This window comes from Antechinus flavipes, chromosome 4 (genome assembly GCF_016432865.1).
Source record: "Antechinus flavipes isolate AdamAnt ecotype Samford, QLD, Australia chromosome 4, AdamAnt_v2, whole genome shotgun sequence".
In the NCBI taxonomy this organism is placed as follows: domain Eukaryota; kingdom Metazoa; phylum Chordata; class Mammalia; order Dasyuromorphia; family Dasyuridae; genus Antechinus; species Antechinus flavipes.
The window spans coordinates 81,182,304-81,200,438 of record NC_067401.1 but is presented as its reverse complement, the minus strand read 5'-3'; the positions used below and the strand labels follow the sequence as shown (position 1 = coordinate 81,200,438).

General features: G+C 36.3%; 1 protein-coding gene across 1 annotated transcript in view; it reads right to left on the bottom strand.

The window, feature by feature from the left end:
* The window catches only part of STUM (stum, mechanosensory transduction mediator homolog), a 103,224-nt gene that overhangs the window by 16,905 nt on the left and 68,184 nt on the right, over positions 1-18,135 (bottom strand). The window contains exon 2 of the mRNA XM_051993419.1: positions 8,375-8,554. Coding sequence (XP_051849379.1) covers positions 8,375-8,554 — 180 coding nt within the window. The remainder of the gene's footprint in view (positions 1-8,374; positions 8,555-18,135) is intronic.

The window sequence follows — 18,135 nt, the reverse complement described above, 5'->3', positions numbered from 1 at the left end:
TTAAATATTTTTCTTCCCTTTGGATCTATGCCTGACTTTTCTGTTTCCAATTTTAGTGGTTACTATAAATGCCTAAAAAGTTTCATTTGGGCCTTGGGCTTCCAGTCAGTCAACACTGGTCAGGGCACAACACTCTATTCCTGCCAGTTTACCATCACAAGCAGCTACATCTCCATTCCCAGGGCCTGGTTCCACACCCACCCCTCATGAATTTCCATGTATAACCCCTAAGCAAGTGATATGCATTAGTACAGTGCCTATTCCAAGGGAGAGCCTAGAAGATTCCTTGACTATGGCAAAATGTTTTTCCTTGCTGCTATTATGCACTGCCTACTGCCTTTTCTACCTGTCTGGATTCCCGATCTTTGACTCTCTCTATCTTTTGGATCCTTGGAATTTCTTCATTCATTCATTCAGCCAATAAGCATTAATTTGGCACCTAGACACTGTGAACACAAAGACTAAGATAAAACTAATCTCTATCCATCATGAGTTTACACTGGAATGGGTAGAGGAGGGAGGGCAGAGAACAACATGTTAACAATTTAAAGTAAATACAAAACGATTTTTGAGTGAGGTCAACGTAACTGGGGAGATCAGGAAAAGCCTTGTATATATGGAGTGGAGAAGTGGTTCTTGAGTTTCCTTAATAGAAGATAGAAATTCTAAAAGTTAGGAATGAATATTCAAGTCATAGATTGCAGCATATGCAAAGACAAGACCCAGGGGATGAACTCTTAGGTGGGAAATAGCAAATAAGGCAGTTTGACTGAAATGTAGGTATATGGGAAGAAGTAATGAGAACCAAATTTGGAAAGATACATTAGAGAGATATAATGGGCTTTAAATGTCAAACAAAGGAATTTGTATTTGATACTAGAGGTGATGGTGTAATATGATTTTGTGGTCCCCTGATTTTAGTGGGGAGCTTCTGTTCCAACAATAAGTCTAAATCTTTTGGTTTTGGAGTCTGCCTCAGGGACTCCTCACACTTCCAATCTAAGAATAACAATCTGTCCGATTCAATTAGATAGCTCAGGATAGTCCCACAGATCAAACTCCTGAGACAATAATGAATAGATCACTTCTCATTTCATTGCTGACTGATAATCTGACCAGTAATCTGGTGAACGAGAACCAAATTCCTCCTACCAATGGGCCACAGAAATAGCATGTCAATGGCTCAAAGATGGATAAATGTGTCTCCTTGCTTTTGTTTCACTGCTTATTTCTTTTGGAAATTCGGCCTGCTTTGTAATGGCATTACAATTACAAAAACTTTGCCTCTTGACTTGGATATGGGTTCAAGCCTGCCAATTCTTTTGAGATACCTGACGCCAAATTTTTGGGATCCTCTTCCCAACCTCAATAGTAATAGGAAACTATGGAAACTTCTTGAGTAGAAAAGTAACATCATAAAGACCTTTGTTGTAAGAATATCAGTTTGTGTGCATACACTTTGATCCAGCAGTGTTTCTACTGGGCTTATACCCCAAAGAGATACTAAAGAAAGGAAAGGGACCTGTATGTGCCAAAATGTTTGTGGCAGCCCTGTCCATAGTGGCTAGAAGCTGGAAAATGAAAGGATGCCCATCAATTGGAGAATGGTTGAGTAAATTGTGATATATGAATGTTATGGAATATTATTGTTCTGTAAGGAATGACCAGCAGGATGAATACAGAGAGGCTTGGAGAGACTTACATGAACTGATGCTAAGTGAAATGAGCAGAACCAGGAGATCATTATATACCTCAACAATGATACTGTATGAGGATGTATTCTGATGGAAGTGGATCTCTTCGATAAAGAGCGTTAATTCAGATCAAAGATGGACAGAAGCAGCTACACCCAAAGAAAGAACACTGGGAAATGAATATAAACTGCTTGCATTTTTGTTTTTCTTCCCGGGTTATTTCTACCTTCTGAATTCAATTCTCCCTGTGCAACAAGAAAACTGTTCAGTTTTGCACACACATATTGTATCTAGGATATACTGTAACCTATTCAACATATAAAGGACTGCTTGCCATCTAGGGGAGGCGGTGGAGAGAGGTGGGGGGAAAATCAGAACAGAAGTGAATGCAAGGGATAATGCTGTAAAAAAAAAATTACCCTGGCATGGGTTCTGTCAATAAAAAGTTATTAAAAAAAAAAAGAATATCAGTTTGGCAGCTACATGGAGAAGGGATTAGAGAGGGAAGAGATTGTGGGTTAGTGAGATCCATAAGGAGACTATTTCCATTGTCCAGGAGAGAGACGACCAGATCACTGGCCATATGAGTAAAGAGAAGGGGATGGATATGAGACATGTGAACATATAATTGATTGTAAAGGCTGAGGGAAAGTGAAGAACACAGGATGCCTCAAGGATGTGAATCTGGATAACTTTTTAGAAGGGAAAGCTTAATGCTGGTAAGGAGAGAAACAATTCTGAAAAAAATGAGGATGCCAAAAAGTCCAGGCACAGAAAGCTGAAGATAGTTCTGGTGACAGGACTGTTGGAAATACTATTTTTATCACATTTTATAAAAATATAATTTTGTTTTATTAGTGGTATTCCTAACAGAAGTAGGGCAATTGTGTGTGTGTGTGTGTGTGTGTGTGTGTGTGTGTGTGTCTGTCTGTCTATCTGTCTGTCTAGGGGGTAAGAGAATGTTGCCTGACCCTGCCCTATAATATCTGTAGTTTGATAAGATGAAGTTTGATCTGCCCTCTTACCCTGGAACACTTTCTGGCTTATAAATGACTGGCTAGTGTTTTATTTCTTTGAATTCACTCTGGTGCCTGTAAAGTCCATGGGCCTTGTGACTGCCTATTGGATCATTTCCACACCTAAATCTTGCTCTAGTTTTTGGAACCGCTAACCTGATCTTTTTTAACCTGCTGGCTAATTTAATTTGACAACCCTCCTCCATCCATAACACTGGTCCTACTTCCTTTACTCTCAGTCTGTTCCAGCATAACCCACCCACCCAGATCTGAATCCCACCAGATCACCTGTTGGGAGCAGGCTCTAAGACAAATGCTGCACCATGAGATTTTTTCTAACTTCTCCAGTCTTACATTTGACCTTTTCTCCCAGCATTTCCTTTATTCCCTCCCCCACTCCCTCCCCTCCCCTCTACCCTTCTTATCCCTCATCCCCCAGCTCTAATCTCACATCCATGATTCCTCAGCCTCTCCTGATTCCAATGCTGACAGCCCTATTTACCAAGTGCTGAGACTTGTATGAAGCCCAGTATCAGGCATGGAAGACTGGGGTAGGAATATTCAGAAAGTGCCTATTTTAGACAGGGACACTGCCCCAGTAGAGTTTACAGCCTTATGAGTGGAACCAGGCTTAACTGTAGCAGTGAAAATCAGCCCATGCTGATCAGAATGATTGAAGCTGATGGGGGCTAGTGGGAGAAGATTGCCCAGAGTTGGGGGATGTAGAAACAAAGAGGGAAAATGTTCCTGCCAGGATAATATCTGTGCAGACTAATAGCAGGGTCATGCACTGGGCACAGCGGTCCAAAAATGCTTGTTTTGTGCTATTTCTGTTTGTAGCACCATCATTCACCCTGATTCGAATGTTCATAAACTCTGGATTATCTTGGACTCCCTACAGACATCAAACTGGTTACCAAGCCTGATAATTCTACCTTGGCAACATCTCTCCATATGTCTCTTCTATTTTATTTCTTATTGCGACTGCCCTCCTCTGGACCCTTTTCCTTACAGTGTACCTGTACTAGGGTGACAGCCTCCTAATTGATTTTCTTGACTCCATTTCCCCTGCTCTAATCACTTTTTTTTGCTGCTAGAATAACCATTCTGATGCATACTCTAATGAGTAGCTCAATAAACATTCATTAAGTACCTACTATGTGCCAGACACTGAACTAAGTGCTGAGGATACAGAATTAGGCAAAGGACAGTCCTGTCCTCAATGAGCTCATAATTTAAGGGGAAAACAACATGCAAATAATTATGTACAAATAAGTGAGATATGGGATAAATAGGAAATAACAGAAAGAAGTCGCTAGAATGAAGAGATATTAGGAAAATCTTCCAGGTTTTGACCCTTACATTTAAATGTTTTTTTGAAAAGTTATATTATAGTAATGGGGACTATTACTTCTTAATGCCAGTGCCTTCTCTCTATTGATTATTTCCAATTTATCTTATTTATAGTTTGTTTGCACTTAGTTATTTGCATGTTGTCTCCCTGTTAGATTGTAAGCTTTCTAGAGAAAAGCATCTTTTGCTTTTCTTTGTATTCCCAGTGCTTAGTGCAGAGCCTGACACAGAATTGTTGAGTTATTTTTCAGTCTTATCTGACTCATGACCCCAATTGGAATTTTCATATGCAGAGATCCTGGAGTGGTTTGCCATTTCCTTCTCCAGCTATTTTTTTTTTTTTTACAGATGAAGAAACTGAAGTAAACAGTTAAACAACTTGCCGAGGGTCACACCAGCTAATAATAAGTGTCTGAGGTTGGATTTGAACTCAAGAAGTTGAGCCCTCTGACTCTAGAACTGGTACTCTATCCATTGTGCCACCTTGCTGACCTTGGCACAGAATCAGTGCTTAATAAATGTTTACTGAGCAATTAATGAGAGGCAGTTTGAATATACTAGAGTGTTGCATTTGAATTCAGAAAGACAAAGGTATAAATTCTACCTCTAACACTGACCATGAACAATTATTACTTTATTCTCTGACAGTTAAGCAACTCTCTAAGACTTTGAGTTATAAGTGAGTCAAGATCTGTCTGACTGAGAAGAAAATTCCATATCAGTGAAAGCAAAGAAGTTGTTATATGGTCTGATAAGCTTGGTTTCTCAATTTCAGAAAACATTTTTTCTATCCAAACCAAGTTTATATCTAATCTTGTTTATATGATGGTTGCTATGGGCCCATTTGTTGCCAATTATAAATAACAATGCTCTAGCTTCAAAGGGCAAAAAGCTAAGTTTAAGGGAGAGAGAAATTACTGCCTTCTGGTTGGAAAAAAAGGCAAAGAGAGAATTTCATGCTAGAAAATAAGAGAGGGAGAGAGAGAGGAGGAGGAGGGGAAAAAGAAATAGGAGGAGAAAGGGGAAAGAGAGGGTTTTATTCCCTCTTTTTTGGTAGTTGTTTGAACAGAGTATCAGAAAAAGAAGAAAAAAAAGTAGGAGTAGGGAACCAGAAATCTAGCCCTGTTTGTTTCTTCTTTATACCAGGAGATAAAGAACACTTGGACAAATTAAGTAATGAGACTTTAACCCTAAAGAGCCAGCAACAGTCAAAAAATTCTTTCATGGCAGAAATTAGACAAAGATTTTTATCATAGCATTAAGCTACTAAAATATCAGAGAACCTGAATAGATCTAGGAAGGACTTTTCACTCAGGATAATGCCTGACACATAGTAGGCATTAATAAATGTTGATTGGTTAATTGATCAAAGAAAAGATTTTGACCAGTTTTTTTTTAAGAGTGTTTATTCAAGCCTAGGGAGAAGCCATATTGAGATGGTAATTGAAAATAGTTAAGGATTAATTAGGAAGGTACCTAATTATATCTCTTTCCTTCTAAAAAAAATTTGAATTAAAAACATTAGTGATAAGCGATATTGACTAATATTTATATTTAGCTGTTTTCAAGAATTATATTTCTATAAAAATAAAAAAAAATTCCCCATACTCAAAACTGCAATTCAGTGGAAAATACATTTAATTTCCTTCTCTCTATTAAGCAGGACAACAAAAAGTCTGACTGTTCAGTCAATTAAATCATCATAAAAAACCTATAATTCATCTAGTGATATAATCATCTAATTACATGCAAAGTACCTAGGAGGAGAGAGATTATGTTGAATGTTGGTTTTGAAAATTTGAACCTATAAAGTGATAGCAAAACAACAGACTGTCACAGAAAATGTCATCATCATCATCATAATGAAAAAGTGGATTTATAATCTACTGTGCTCTCTGATAACTGTTTTGAAGGAAATCTCTAAATCAGTACATCCTAAAGGATAGCAGGAGATTTACAATAGTTCACAAAAGTCTTCCAGATCATTTGACAAATATTATCTGTTAATACTAATATTTACAATACAAGTCTGTGCTTCTGTTTCTGGCCTGAATTAACCATTCATTTACATTATTCAAGTAAGAAAAAGACATCATTTCATTGGTATTACATCAAAAGTAATTCCTTTTACTGAGATCTGTCAATCTTTCCATTCATGCTGATAAAATGTGTGTGTGTGTGTGTGTGTGTGTGTGTGTGTGTGTGTGTATTAATGGAAGAACTTGAAGAAAAGTTGTCCTATAAAGAGATTCAGAAACTGAACAAGTTTTTTTTTTTTTAAACTAGAGTTTTAAATGTTAAAAGGAGTCTTTGGATGTAGGTTCCTATTTCTCCTTTGTTTTCTGCTGAAAGGTTCTCCAATTCCCAGGACTTGGAAAGCCTATTCTATTTATCTCCATTTAATATAGATAAAGTAAAAGCTCTATATTTGGGTTAAAAAAAATAAATTGCACAAGTGTAGGATGGAGAAGTGACTAAATGGTACCTATAAAAAAAATTGAGGTTAGTAGATGGTAAGCTCAGGGATGAGATGTGGCAGCCAAAATTTTTAAAAATGAATGTGAATTAGACTGCATTGAGAGAGCCACAGTATCCAGAATGAAGTGAATGTTGCATTTCTGTATTCTGTCCTGGTCAGGACACAACTGGAATATCATTTTTAATTCTGAGGTCTAGAATAATAGGAAGAATGCTGACAAATTGGAGTGAGCCCAAAAGAGGGTGCTCCTGATGAAGACTGAACTGGAAACCATACCAAATAAAATTCAATTGAAGGAAATTCAATATTTGGCCTTCAAAACAGCAAGCCTAAGGAGCATATGATAGTTCTTCAGGCATTTGAAAGGCCATTATGTGGAAGAAACATTAGGCTTGTTTTGCTTGTCCCTAAAGGCAGGCATGTGTTTAAACCAACTCATAGCATCTACCATTTGTTAAATTTTTAATGTGAGCATTTACATCTTGGAAAATGCCACAAATCAGGGCTTGATTTATTATTCATTATCTAGACATAAGAAACTGATGGAGAAAATGTTAATGCACAATAAACTTAATATCAATATTTAAACTTAATGTTAATAATAATAAATAAAGTTTAAAATGTGTCCTGCTTTGGAAAGCTGGTTGTTAAACATTTACCAACACATCTTTGTCTAAAGGGCATGACAAGAAACAATGAGTAAAATATATAAAGAGTAGCCACTAAAATGCTGAATAGGCTGCTTTTAGAGGTAGTGAGTTCCTAGTCACTGAAAGTCTTCAAATTATGGACTATTAAGGATTTTATAGAGAATATTTTTCCATGGGCATGGGAGTAAATGACTTCTGATTTCCTTCCCTTCCTGTGAATTTATTTCTACTTTGCCCAGATTTTCCTATCTCAAGCCTGTGCCTTATACTTTCCGACTATGCAGAGTATTTCTTTCTCATTCAGTATTAATCATGTTCATTTAGCTGGTATTTATTGTTAGCTCTATTTCTTTAAGTAAGTTCATGTTTCCTCTCCTTTTTATTTTCCGTTAGAATCTATGTACTGGCTCTTGTACAGGCATATTGTACAGAATATGGTTCTCAAATCGTTTCTTCCCAGACATTCAGTCCATCTCTGTGATGATCATTTTTGTGACTCACTAATACAGTATGATCTTCATTCCAAAGTTCTTTTCCTGTCAACCCACCATGATCACTTCCTCTCTAAGCTCCCATTTCATTTGTATAAGGTAAGAAGTAGGGCTGACACCTCTTGAGCTGTACAGGTGATTAACACACTTCTTTTCACTCCCACTGACTAAGGTTGACAGCAGTAATCTGTACATCCTAGATGAGACCCGATTTTTCCCATCAACTCAGATGTCCTCAGGGAAGGGATTATCTAAAACCAAATTATCATATTTTTCCATTTCAGCATCTTTCTGCTTGAATTAGTGCTAGCACATTGATCCTTCTTACTAAGTGGGAAAAAGACTTTCTATAATGGCTAAGAAGAGATTGGTAAAGAAGGAAAACACTGGCTGAGATCTGTTCTATTCTAGCCTCAGAGAAAATGGGGAGAAATCCATCACCACAAAGTATTTCATGGGAAGCCCAGTACAGTGTCCTAATCTTACATGAGTATTACATTGAAGTAAGACAAATAATTGCCTGAGAAGAACACCAAAGCCTCAAGGGAATTCTGGGCTGTTTCATGATTTCAAATCTGGCCAAATTGCCCAGATTTGTCTGGTCCTTGTTCTCCCCACCTTGTCTTCTTGGCTGGACCCTTATGCTAAGAGATTTGAAAGAGAAGTGAGGAGACATTTGTAAGATACTCACTGGCGAGAATGACCATATCCATTCCCCAGAATATACTCATGATCCAGCCCACCATCACAATAGCTGTCAGAATCTGAATGAGTGCTGCGGCGATATTCAACCAGAAGACACAGCATATGTGCCTGTCGGGGAGGTCAGTCCGGGCTCCACACAGCACAGTGAAGGCAGAGACAAAGGTACCTGGGAGAAAAAGAGACGGTGAGCAATCCATTTATAGTACAGAGAGTTCTCACTTTACATGAATCTCCATGACATAAATCTAGGTTTTTATAAAGAATTCTGAAAGAAATTCACATTCCATTCTGATTTAAAAATTGTGTAAATGTCAAGAGAGGCTAATAGTGTAGACATTGAAGCTTCCTTGCAAAATAATAATAAATAGATGAAAAAATAATAGAGGAAAGTCCCTACTTGCCAAAGCAAAATTTTAATATAGATGAAACTGGCCTATTTTATTAAAAAATGGCATCTTGAACCTAGATTTCAGTGGAGAGAAAAACTATACCAGGGCATAAAGCTTCAAAAAATAGAGTTACTCTTCTACTTGAAGGGAATACATCTGGGACTTGCAAATTAAAACCTGTTCTTGTGCATCACTCAGAAAATCCCAGAACATTAAAAAGAATCAGCAAAGCAACATGTGCATTATTTCTGCTAACCTCAAGGCAAGGATAACCCTTAGCATTTTTTAAACAATAATTTATATACTGTTTCATTCCTGACATCTAGAGAACTTTTGTAATGATAATGATATCCCTTTCAAGATTTTACTTATTTTGGATAATTCTTTTGTTCATCACCCTCCCCTATGGATGATTTTAATGAAAATGTAAAAGTGGTCCATTTTCCTTCCAACATCACCTCATTATTACAATCTATAGATCAGGGAGCAATTGCAAATTTCAAGGCATATTATTTATATACTACATTTGCCCAGAAATTGCATCTTTGGACACAGATAAGGACTTAAGGTAGAGAGGCTTTTGGAAGTCCTCTAATATTTGCCATGCAATCTGGAATATTTCTAAGGCAATAATGGGAAGGTGTAACAGAAACATACAGAAAGTGGGGAGAAAAGTGTACCCACAATTAAGTAACAAGATATAAAATCAGCACAATTAGAGTTAGAAGTAGATGATGAGAATGACATGGAGGAGCTGACTGAGCCTCATGAAGAAGAAAGAACTGGTCTGAATAAGAATCTGGTTGAGCTGCTAGCCACAAAAATTGCAGAAAAAGAAGCTTTGGAACCTGAGATTGAAACAAAAAGATACACAACAAAAACAGTTGGCAGAAACATTCCATCATTTGAATGACCTTTTTTCCTTGTATTGAAAAGATGGATCCAAATAATTCAACATTTTTAAAAGTTCAAAGATTAGTTGAGGATAACATTGCTTGACATTGTCAAATATACAAAGAGAAAAGAGAGAGCCACTGTCCAAATATCTCTGTGTAGTTTCCTAAATAAGTTGCACAGCCAACCATCAGTGATTAAGGCTGGTTGCAGTGGGTGGGGAAGGAGCAAAATACAGCACATCTGTTAACTTTACCGTATAGTACTGTATGTACTTTATCATTAACTTTACCTTTCATTTCAAATTATGTTTATTATCATGGGATAGTATTGAGTGTGTCTTGCATTTTAGTACTTTTCATGGCTTGTATAAAGGTATCATTTTGGATATACTTTTCTTATATGGGCTAAGTGAAGTGGGTGGGTAAGGGTAAATTCTCATTACAAAAAAATTACTTTATATCAGAGGTCCGAAGGGTTCACTTATATAAAACAAGAACTGTCTATATTTAGGGTGGAATTTTTTTCCCAAAGTCATTGCCAGCTAAGTCTAGGTTAATTCCTTTAAGTTAGTTAGTCTAAAGACCAGTTCATCTAGTAACATATTAGTCATCAAAATTTGTATTTCAATTATAAAGTCTTATCCAATTTCTAGCATTTCAGGTATGGCAAATGGGAAGATGAGAGCAGGCTGGATTACATTTGAGAAATTGGCTAGTCTTTTAATGACCCTAAACCTACCTAAAACAAGCAGCCATATTTTTAAAATATCAATATACCTGTGCAACATAGAATAGTACAATATGAAGGGGTAAAGTTGCATGTCATTCAAAGACTGATGGAGAAACTGATGGTGGGTATGTATTGGCTATTGTATATTAGTAATGATAATGAAGAATAGGAAAAACAGCAAAAAACTCTATCATTCAAGAAATATATTACTGGAAAATGTGAGCCAGTCAAAACAAGAGGAGTGAGGGATGATCAATGGACAACCCATGTATACCAATGATATCTACAAAATGGCAAATAATCTAGAAAAAAGTTCTCAGTATGTTGGATGGAATTTCTGTAGTACATTTCCTATGTGAATATGGACAATCATTCCACATAAATAGAGAGTAGTCACACTAATAAAGACATTTGATGCAGTGGATAGAACTCTGGGTCTAGAGTTAGGGAGATGTGTTCAGACTCTTACTAGCCATGTGATCCTGGAAAAATCACTTACCTGCTGTTTGTCTCAGTTTCTTCATTTGTAAAATGAGAATAACAATAGCACCTGCTTCCTTGGATTGTTATGAGACTCAAATGAATATTTCTAAATTGCTTTGCAAACCTTAAAAGCTGTGTACAAATGCTAGTGTTCCAACCTTGGAGCCAAGAAAGTCCAACTTCAAATCCTGCTTCAGACACTTAACATGTGAACATAGGCAAGTTATTTAATTTCTCTAAGCCTTACATTGTTCATCTGTAAAATGAGGATAATTATTGCACATATCTCATTGGGTTATTGTGAGGATCAAATGATATAATCTATGTAAAGCACTTTATATATGCCATTATTAACAAATTATCACATGTGATTGGATCATTTTAGCTCTCACTAAAGAGTTTTACTTATTGTTTTTCTTTTTATTTTTATCTGCATCATGACATGTTTGGCTTTAATTTTGCTCATTTTGAGCACTTTTAAGGGATTTTTAAAACCTTTTTTTGTTTAGCATGCTCTTTAAATACATTTCTTATTTCTAATAAAAAAAATTTGACATGAACAGAAAGTCAGAAAGAAGATTTGAGATGATCTAATCCAATCCCTTCATTTGTAGAAGAAAAAATTAAGGGTCAGAGGTAAATTTTACTTGTTCAAGGCAGAGCTGGACCTTGAGTCCGTGTCTTCTGACACCATTACCAATATCTTCTCCACTATCCCAAAGATGGTTTTAGCCCACTTGAAGGTAAAACTTTTACTTTTTTATCTGTCTATTAAGAGGTTGCAGGACATAGTAGAAAAAGAAGTAGGTTTGGAGTCAAGATTCCTGTTCTGCCTTTTATTAGCTGTATTACCCTGCTTAAGACCCTCACCCCTCTGAGCCTGAAGGCAACATTCCCTGGGCCACTTATAGAGAATGAATAGAAATAATGAATTGGCTGGAGAGGTCTAAAATCTAAATCTGTCTTCTTTATGCTTCTTCCTCATAAACATTCTTGCTGGAGACTGATGTGCTTCTAGCAGAGACCAGACACAGACTGTTCTAACCCTGGATTTTGTCCATCATGATCCAGAACAAGGACCACGTCCCCTTTCCATCTTCCCTTTATGTCTTGTCTATCCCCCATTATGATGTAAGCTCTTTGAGGATAAAAACGTTCTTTTTGCTTGTATCCCCAATGCTTAGTACATTGTCTATCACAATGGAATAAGTACTTAAGAAAGTACTTATGAAATGTTTTTTGACCTGACTTGCCTTGACCAGTGACCTAGGAACTTAAGAATGGCACAGGACTATGACACTTTGATGAGGCTCTTCACCAATGTGCTCTGGTACACACACACACACACACACACACACACACACACACACACACCCCTTTTCCTCCAAATTCTGTGTCCATTTTATAAAAGCAAAAATGAGAATTCTTCAATCAAAAGTAATTTCTATAAGACTTTTTGGGAGGCCTAGGGCAATGTAGTCAGGAATATGTAGGTTCAAGCTCTACCTTATACATATATGGGCTGTATCACCCTATTAATTACCTTTTCGGTATTTTACTGTTGTTGTTCTGCCATTTTTCAGTCATATCCCAATCCATTTGGGGGGTTCTGGGGCAAAGATACTAGAGTAATTTTGCCATCTCCATCTCTAGCTCATTTTGCAGATGAGACAACTGAGGCAAAGAAAGTTAAATGATTTGCAAGAGATACACAGCTAGTGTCTGAAGCTGTATCTGAACTCCAGGCTTAACAATCTATCTACTATGGCCCCAGTTGCCCTTTCAGTATTTTAAGTGAATATGTACAGAGAAGATACAGATCTGCATTAATAAAAGAAATTCTCTTTTTCCGAGTTCCTTAAATTCCCCTTCCCCTGTATGTAGGGCCATAATTGTTCATCCCCTTTTTAGGAATAAATTAAGTTGGTGTGTTGCATAAACTTAGCACCTACTGAATACCTAGCAAGACATGACTTCAAGGCTAGAATGCTGTATCAGAAGTTCTCTCTCTTTCATGTAGCGACAGATGACAAATTCTCACACTACAAATAGAGACCTCAAAATATCATGCAGAACTCCACAAAATAAGCTGTCCTGGAACCTCACCATGATCACAGACTGAACTGTTGCTTGCAATTTCCCGAACTTAACATTGACTCATAAAAACTGAAGAACAGCATTTTAAATAGAGTCACCATCTCAGAGACTCATTTTATTCAAACTACGTAGAATGAAGAGCTTTGAAAATATAGTGACTTGTTCGAAAAGATCAAAATCGTGGGAAAATCGAACAAGGTGTATATCATCTCTGTTGTTGTCTGTCTGCTCCTAAAATTATGCCAAGGATGTCTGCCTGCTTTTTCTACAGAGGATGAGTGTACACCTTAAGTACTTTTATTCAGCTACCAAAAATATATGTATAAATTATCAGGCTGTGCAAGAATCTGCAGAACACTGGATATAAAGAAAAAGCCACATGACCATTCTGAATACTATAGGAAAAGAGAAAAAGGAAGGAAGGAAATGAATATTTATTAGGCATTTATTATCTGCAAGATACTGTGCATAAATAAAAAGAAACATAGTCCCTGACCCCAGTGAGTTTATATTCTAATGGGGGAAGAGAAAGAAAAGGTTGGAGGAGATGAAAGGTCTTCATCTGCTCCTGTTTGCAAATGAAATTGTGCTGTTTGTCTCAGATCCTGGAATACTGTAGAGCCTCTTACATTAGATTTATAATCATTCAAAAGAGTTTGGTCTAACTATCCATACAGGAAAAATCAAGTGGATGCAGAATGGCTATTGTCCAGACTCTTGTGTAATTAGACAGAAAACTTATATAGATTACCTACATACATATACACATTCATAATATATGTAATATTATACATAATGTATGATATATGTATATAAAACATTATACAAATATAACATAATTATGTGAAAAGTTAGAGAATAAGAAAATAATACAAGCATGATTTGGAAAATATGTGTATATGTTTATACATATACATACATACACACACATATTTTGGACTGATACTGACTGCAGATAGAGAGGCCTAGTGTTAAATAAGAGGGGAAAAGCCATCTACATTACCACTGGGAAGTTGAAAAGTTCTTTTAATGGTCCCAAAGTTCTTCCTGAAAAAAGTCCCATACTTTTCATATCAATATTCATCTATTGTGGCATGGACATGCTGAAATCAGCTCATATCAGCTCCTGACCTGATTATTAAATTTTAATATGAGCATTCTGTTTTTGTTGAGTCATATCCCATAAGTCCATAGGTTTTCAGTGGTTTTTTGTTTTTGTTTTTTGCAGATATTGGAGTGATTTGCCATTTCTTTTTCCAATGTGGACCCATTTTACAGATGAGGAATTGAGGCAAATAGAGGTTGTCACTTACCCAGGGTCACACAGCTAGTAAGTGTCTAAGACTGGGTTTGAACTCAGATGTTCAGGTCCCATGCTCTATACACTGAACTACTCTGCTACCACTGAGCATTTGTATGTCTGAAAATGATAAATGCTACAAATCGGGGCTTGATTTATTATTTTGTTGATTGCTTGAATTTAAGAAAGGGACAGAGAAAATGTTAATAAAACAAATTAAATTTTAAAATGCATCATGTGTACGTTTTTTCCCTGGAGAGCTGACTGTTAAGCATTTACCAACATACACCTGATTATCACTCTACTTCAGTCTCCAAAGAATTCATCCAGAGGGCACTGGAGTATGGACAAAGGATGGGTGTGAATAGGCTGCAAAAACTGCCGAACAAGACAAGAGACTTGAAATAAAGGATATCATAAAAAAAGTGTTTGAGAGAAAAAAAGATGATGGGCTTGACATTGGGCAAGAGGAAGGGACAATAGGTAGAAAGCCTGTGTGCTCTGTTACATATTATCTATGCTGAAAGCAGGAAAGGATGTCAAAAGGATGCTAGCATGTTGGATAAGTAATTTGTTACTGTATGTAGCAAATTGATAGGAAAACATATACAAGTATCACAAAGGATAGGCAACTATGGTAGTCAGTCAATCAGCAAATATTTATTGGAGCAAGTAGAGTGGATAGAATGCCGATCCTGAAATCAATAGGACTTAAGTTCAAATTTTGCCTCAGACACTTACTAGCTACCCTAAGCAAAATCCTTAACTTAAAAAAAAAAGTAAAACCCAAACAAAAAAACATTTCTTAACTTTATACTGTACTGCCAGGCACTGTGCTAAGTGTGGAGAATTAAAAAAAAAAAAAAGACAAGAGATAGCCTCTTTTCTCAAGGAGCTCACAAACTAGTAGGGGAGACAACACATTAAAAAAAAAAACTGTGTTTAAACAAGCTACATACAAGATAAACTGGATTTCCCAATTGATAAATACTTAAAGCATAAGAACAGACAGTTTTCAGATGAAGAAATCAAAATTATCTAGAGGCATATGATTTGCATATGTTGCAAATCAATTTTGATTAGAGAAATGCAAATTAAAATAACCCTGAGATACCATGTTGCTCCTATCACATCTGCCAATATGACCAAAAAAAACAAAACCCTGATAAATGTTGGTGAAGATGTGAGAAAATTAGGACCCTAATGTTCTGTTGGTGGAGTTGTAAACTGATCCAGCCATTAGAGGGAACAATTTGGAACTATGCTTAAATGACAACCCAATTGTGCATATTCTTTGATCCAGTACAAATACTAACTATATATCCCAAAGAAATCATAAAAAAGCAAGGGAGAACTTATATGTACAAAATTATTTATATCAGTCCTTTTCATGGTGGCAAAATACTGGAAACTGAAGGGCTGTCCATTAATTCAGGAACAGCTGAACAAGCTGTGGTCTATTCGTGTAATGGAATATTATTGTGCTATAAGAAATGATGAACAGGCAGATTTCAAAAACATCTGGGAAGATTTTTATGAACTGATGCAAAGTGAAATGCGCAGAACCATGAAAACATTGTAACAGCAACATTGTGTGATGATCAATTATGATTGACTCAACTCTTCTCAGCAACATAATTACCCAAGACATTTATAAAGGACTCATGAAGTAAAATGCTATCCATAACCAGATAAAGAACTGGTGGACTCTGAATGCATATTGAAGCATTTTTCCACTTACTTTGTTCTTTCTTGTGGGTTTTTTTTCCTTTTTATCTGTTTCTTCTTTCACAACTGTGACTTACATGGCAATATGTTTTACATGTATAAACTATATCAAACTGCCTATAAATCATCTTTGGAAAAGGAGAGGGAAAGGAAAGAAGGGACAAAACCTTAGAACTCAAAATCCTGTAAAAATGAATGCTAAAAGGTTTCTTGACAAGTAACTGGGGAAAAAAATAATATGTAAAAAATAAAGAAATTGACCTTTACCTTACTGACAAAAAAGAAAAGATGAATTGGAGACAAAGTTTTGTAGGAGCTATGTAGATATAAATTAGGATGTTCATACCCTTAAGGAGCTTAGAATCTTATTGGGGAGACATATTAAAAAACAGCAAAAGATCGTAGATTTAGAGCTGAAAGGGGACTCTATTTAGTCCATTTTACAGGTGAGGAACTGAAGATCAATGAGGCAGAATTTGAACCCCAGGCTTCCAGAGTCCACAACCTGCTATCTAGTCACTACTGCCTCTCAGGCACATTACACAGGCATAGTCATTGGTATTTAAAATGTTTGCTGATTGTTATCATTTTGCTCAGGTTGAAGTTTGGCATTGCATTATTTATGGAGAATGGGTTTATTAAGCAAATTAATAACATTAGTAATTACTTTAACCTACAAAGTGACACCACAAGTTGAAAGATTTTAGCACATTAATTGTTTCCTTTCATGAAACGCTTCTAATTTTAAATGCCTTAGCTATTTGTTAAAGCAGATACATCCTGACTTCTGGTTGTTAATAGTTCAATAATGATGACACTGTACTTGACATTAATAAAACTGTATTTCTTCTAAAAGAACTCTGACTTTTCACAAATTCTGATGGTTTCTCTCATCACTTAATTAGTGCTGAATTATCAAGGCTTGATTACCTAGAATAAGAAAGATGCCAAAGACTTTTATGTGCTATTAATATTACTATTATATTAAAAATGGTACATGTTTCTTTGGCACTTTAAAATTTACAAAGATCTTTCTTCACAACATCCATGGCAGGTAGAGATTATTAATTCAATTTTTACAAAGGAGACAACTGAGGCTGACAGGTGAAATAATCTACCTATGACCAGGTATCAGGTATCATTTGAGCTGAGATAGTCTTGACTTCAAATCCAGGACTCTGGATACTGCTTGCTGTTGGCATTAATAAGTCCTACTATGAGATACAATGGATAGAGTGCCAGAGTCAGGAAGACTTGAGTTCAAATGAGTACCCAGAAAGTGATTTGTCCAACGTGATACAGATGGAAAGCAGCAGAGCCAGGGTTTGAATTCTAAGTCCAATTCTCTTTCTACTGCACCCTCTATGGATGAAATCCTAAACCTGAACACACATACACAATGTACAAGTCTGATGGAGATAAAGAAATGAAGACTGTGTCCATGTTTGTCTTTATAATGTACCTGACTCATAGTAGAGCATTAATAAAAGTAAATAAATATAATGAAGTCAATGTAATAAATAAATTGAATTTAATCTCTAGGGAAGAGGGTCCATATAGGAATGTCATTTATTTTCTCATTTAAGAATCATTTATGAAGGCTTTTTGGAAGACCAGCATTAATTATGCAGGGCACCCTTACTCTTAGTGACCTTTAAATTTAAAGAGAAAAACAGAACATGAAACAAAAATGGAGGGATAAAGGGTGGTATGGGCAGCTAAGTGGTACAGTGGGTAGAGAGCTGAGCTGGGAGTCAGAAAGATTCATCTTCCTGAGTTCAAATGTGGCTCAGACACTCACTAGCTGTGTGATCCTGTGCTAGTCACATAACTCTGCCTCAGTTTCCTCATCTGTAAAATAAGCTAGAAAAGAAAATGTAAAATGAGCTAGAAAAGGAAATAGCAAACTTTTCCCTTATCATTGCCAAGAAAACTCCAAATGACGTCACAAAGAATTGGATACAATTGAAATGACTGAACAACAACAAAGACCAGAAAGTTGGATGAGATTATAGATTTGAAGTTGGAAAGAGCCTTAGGAATCATCAATTCCAGTCTTTTATTTTACAGAGAGGGAAAGTATAATCCATAAGGATTAACTGACTAGTCCATGGTCAAACAGAT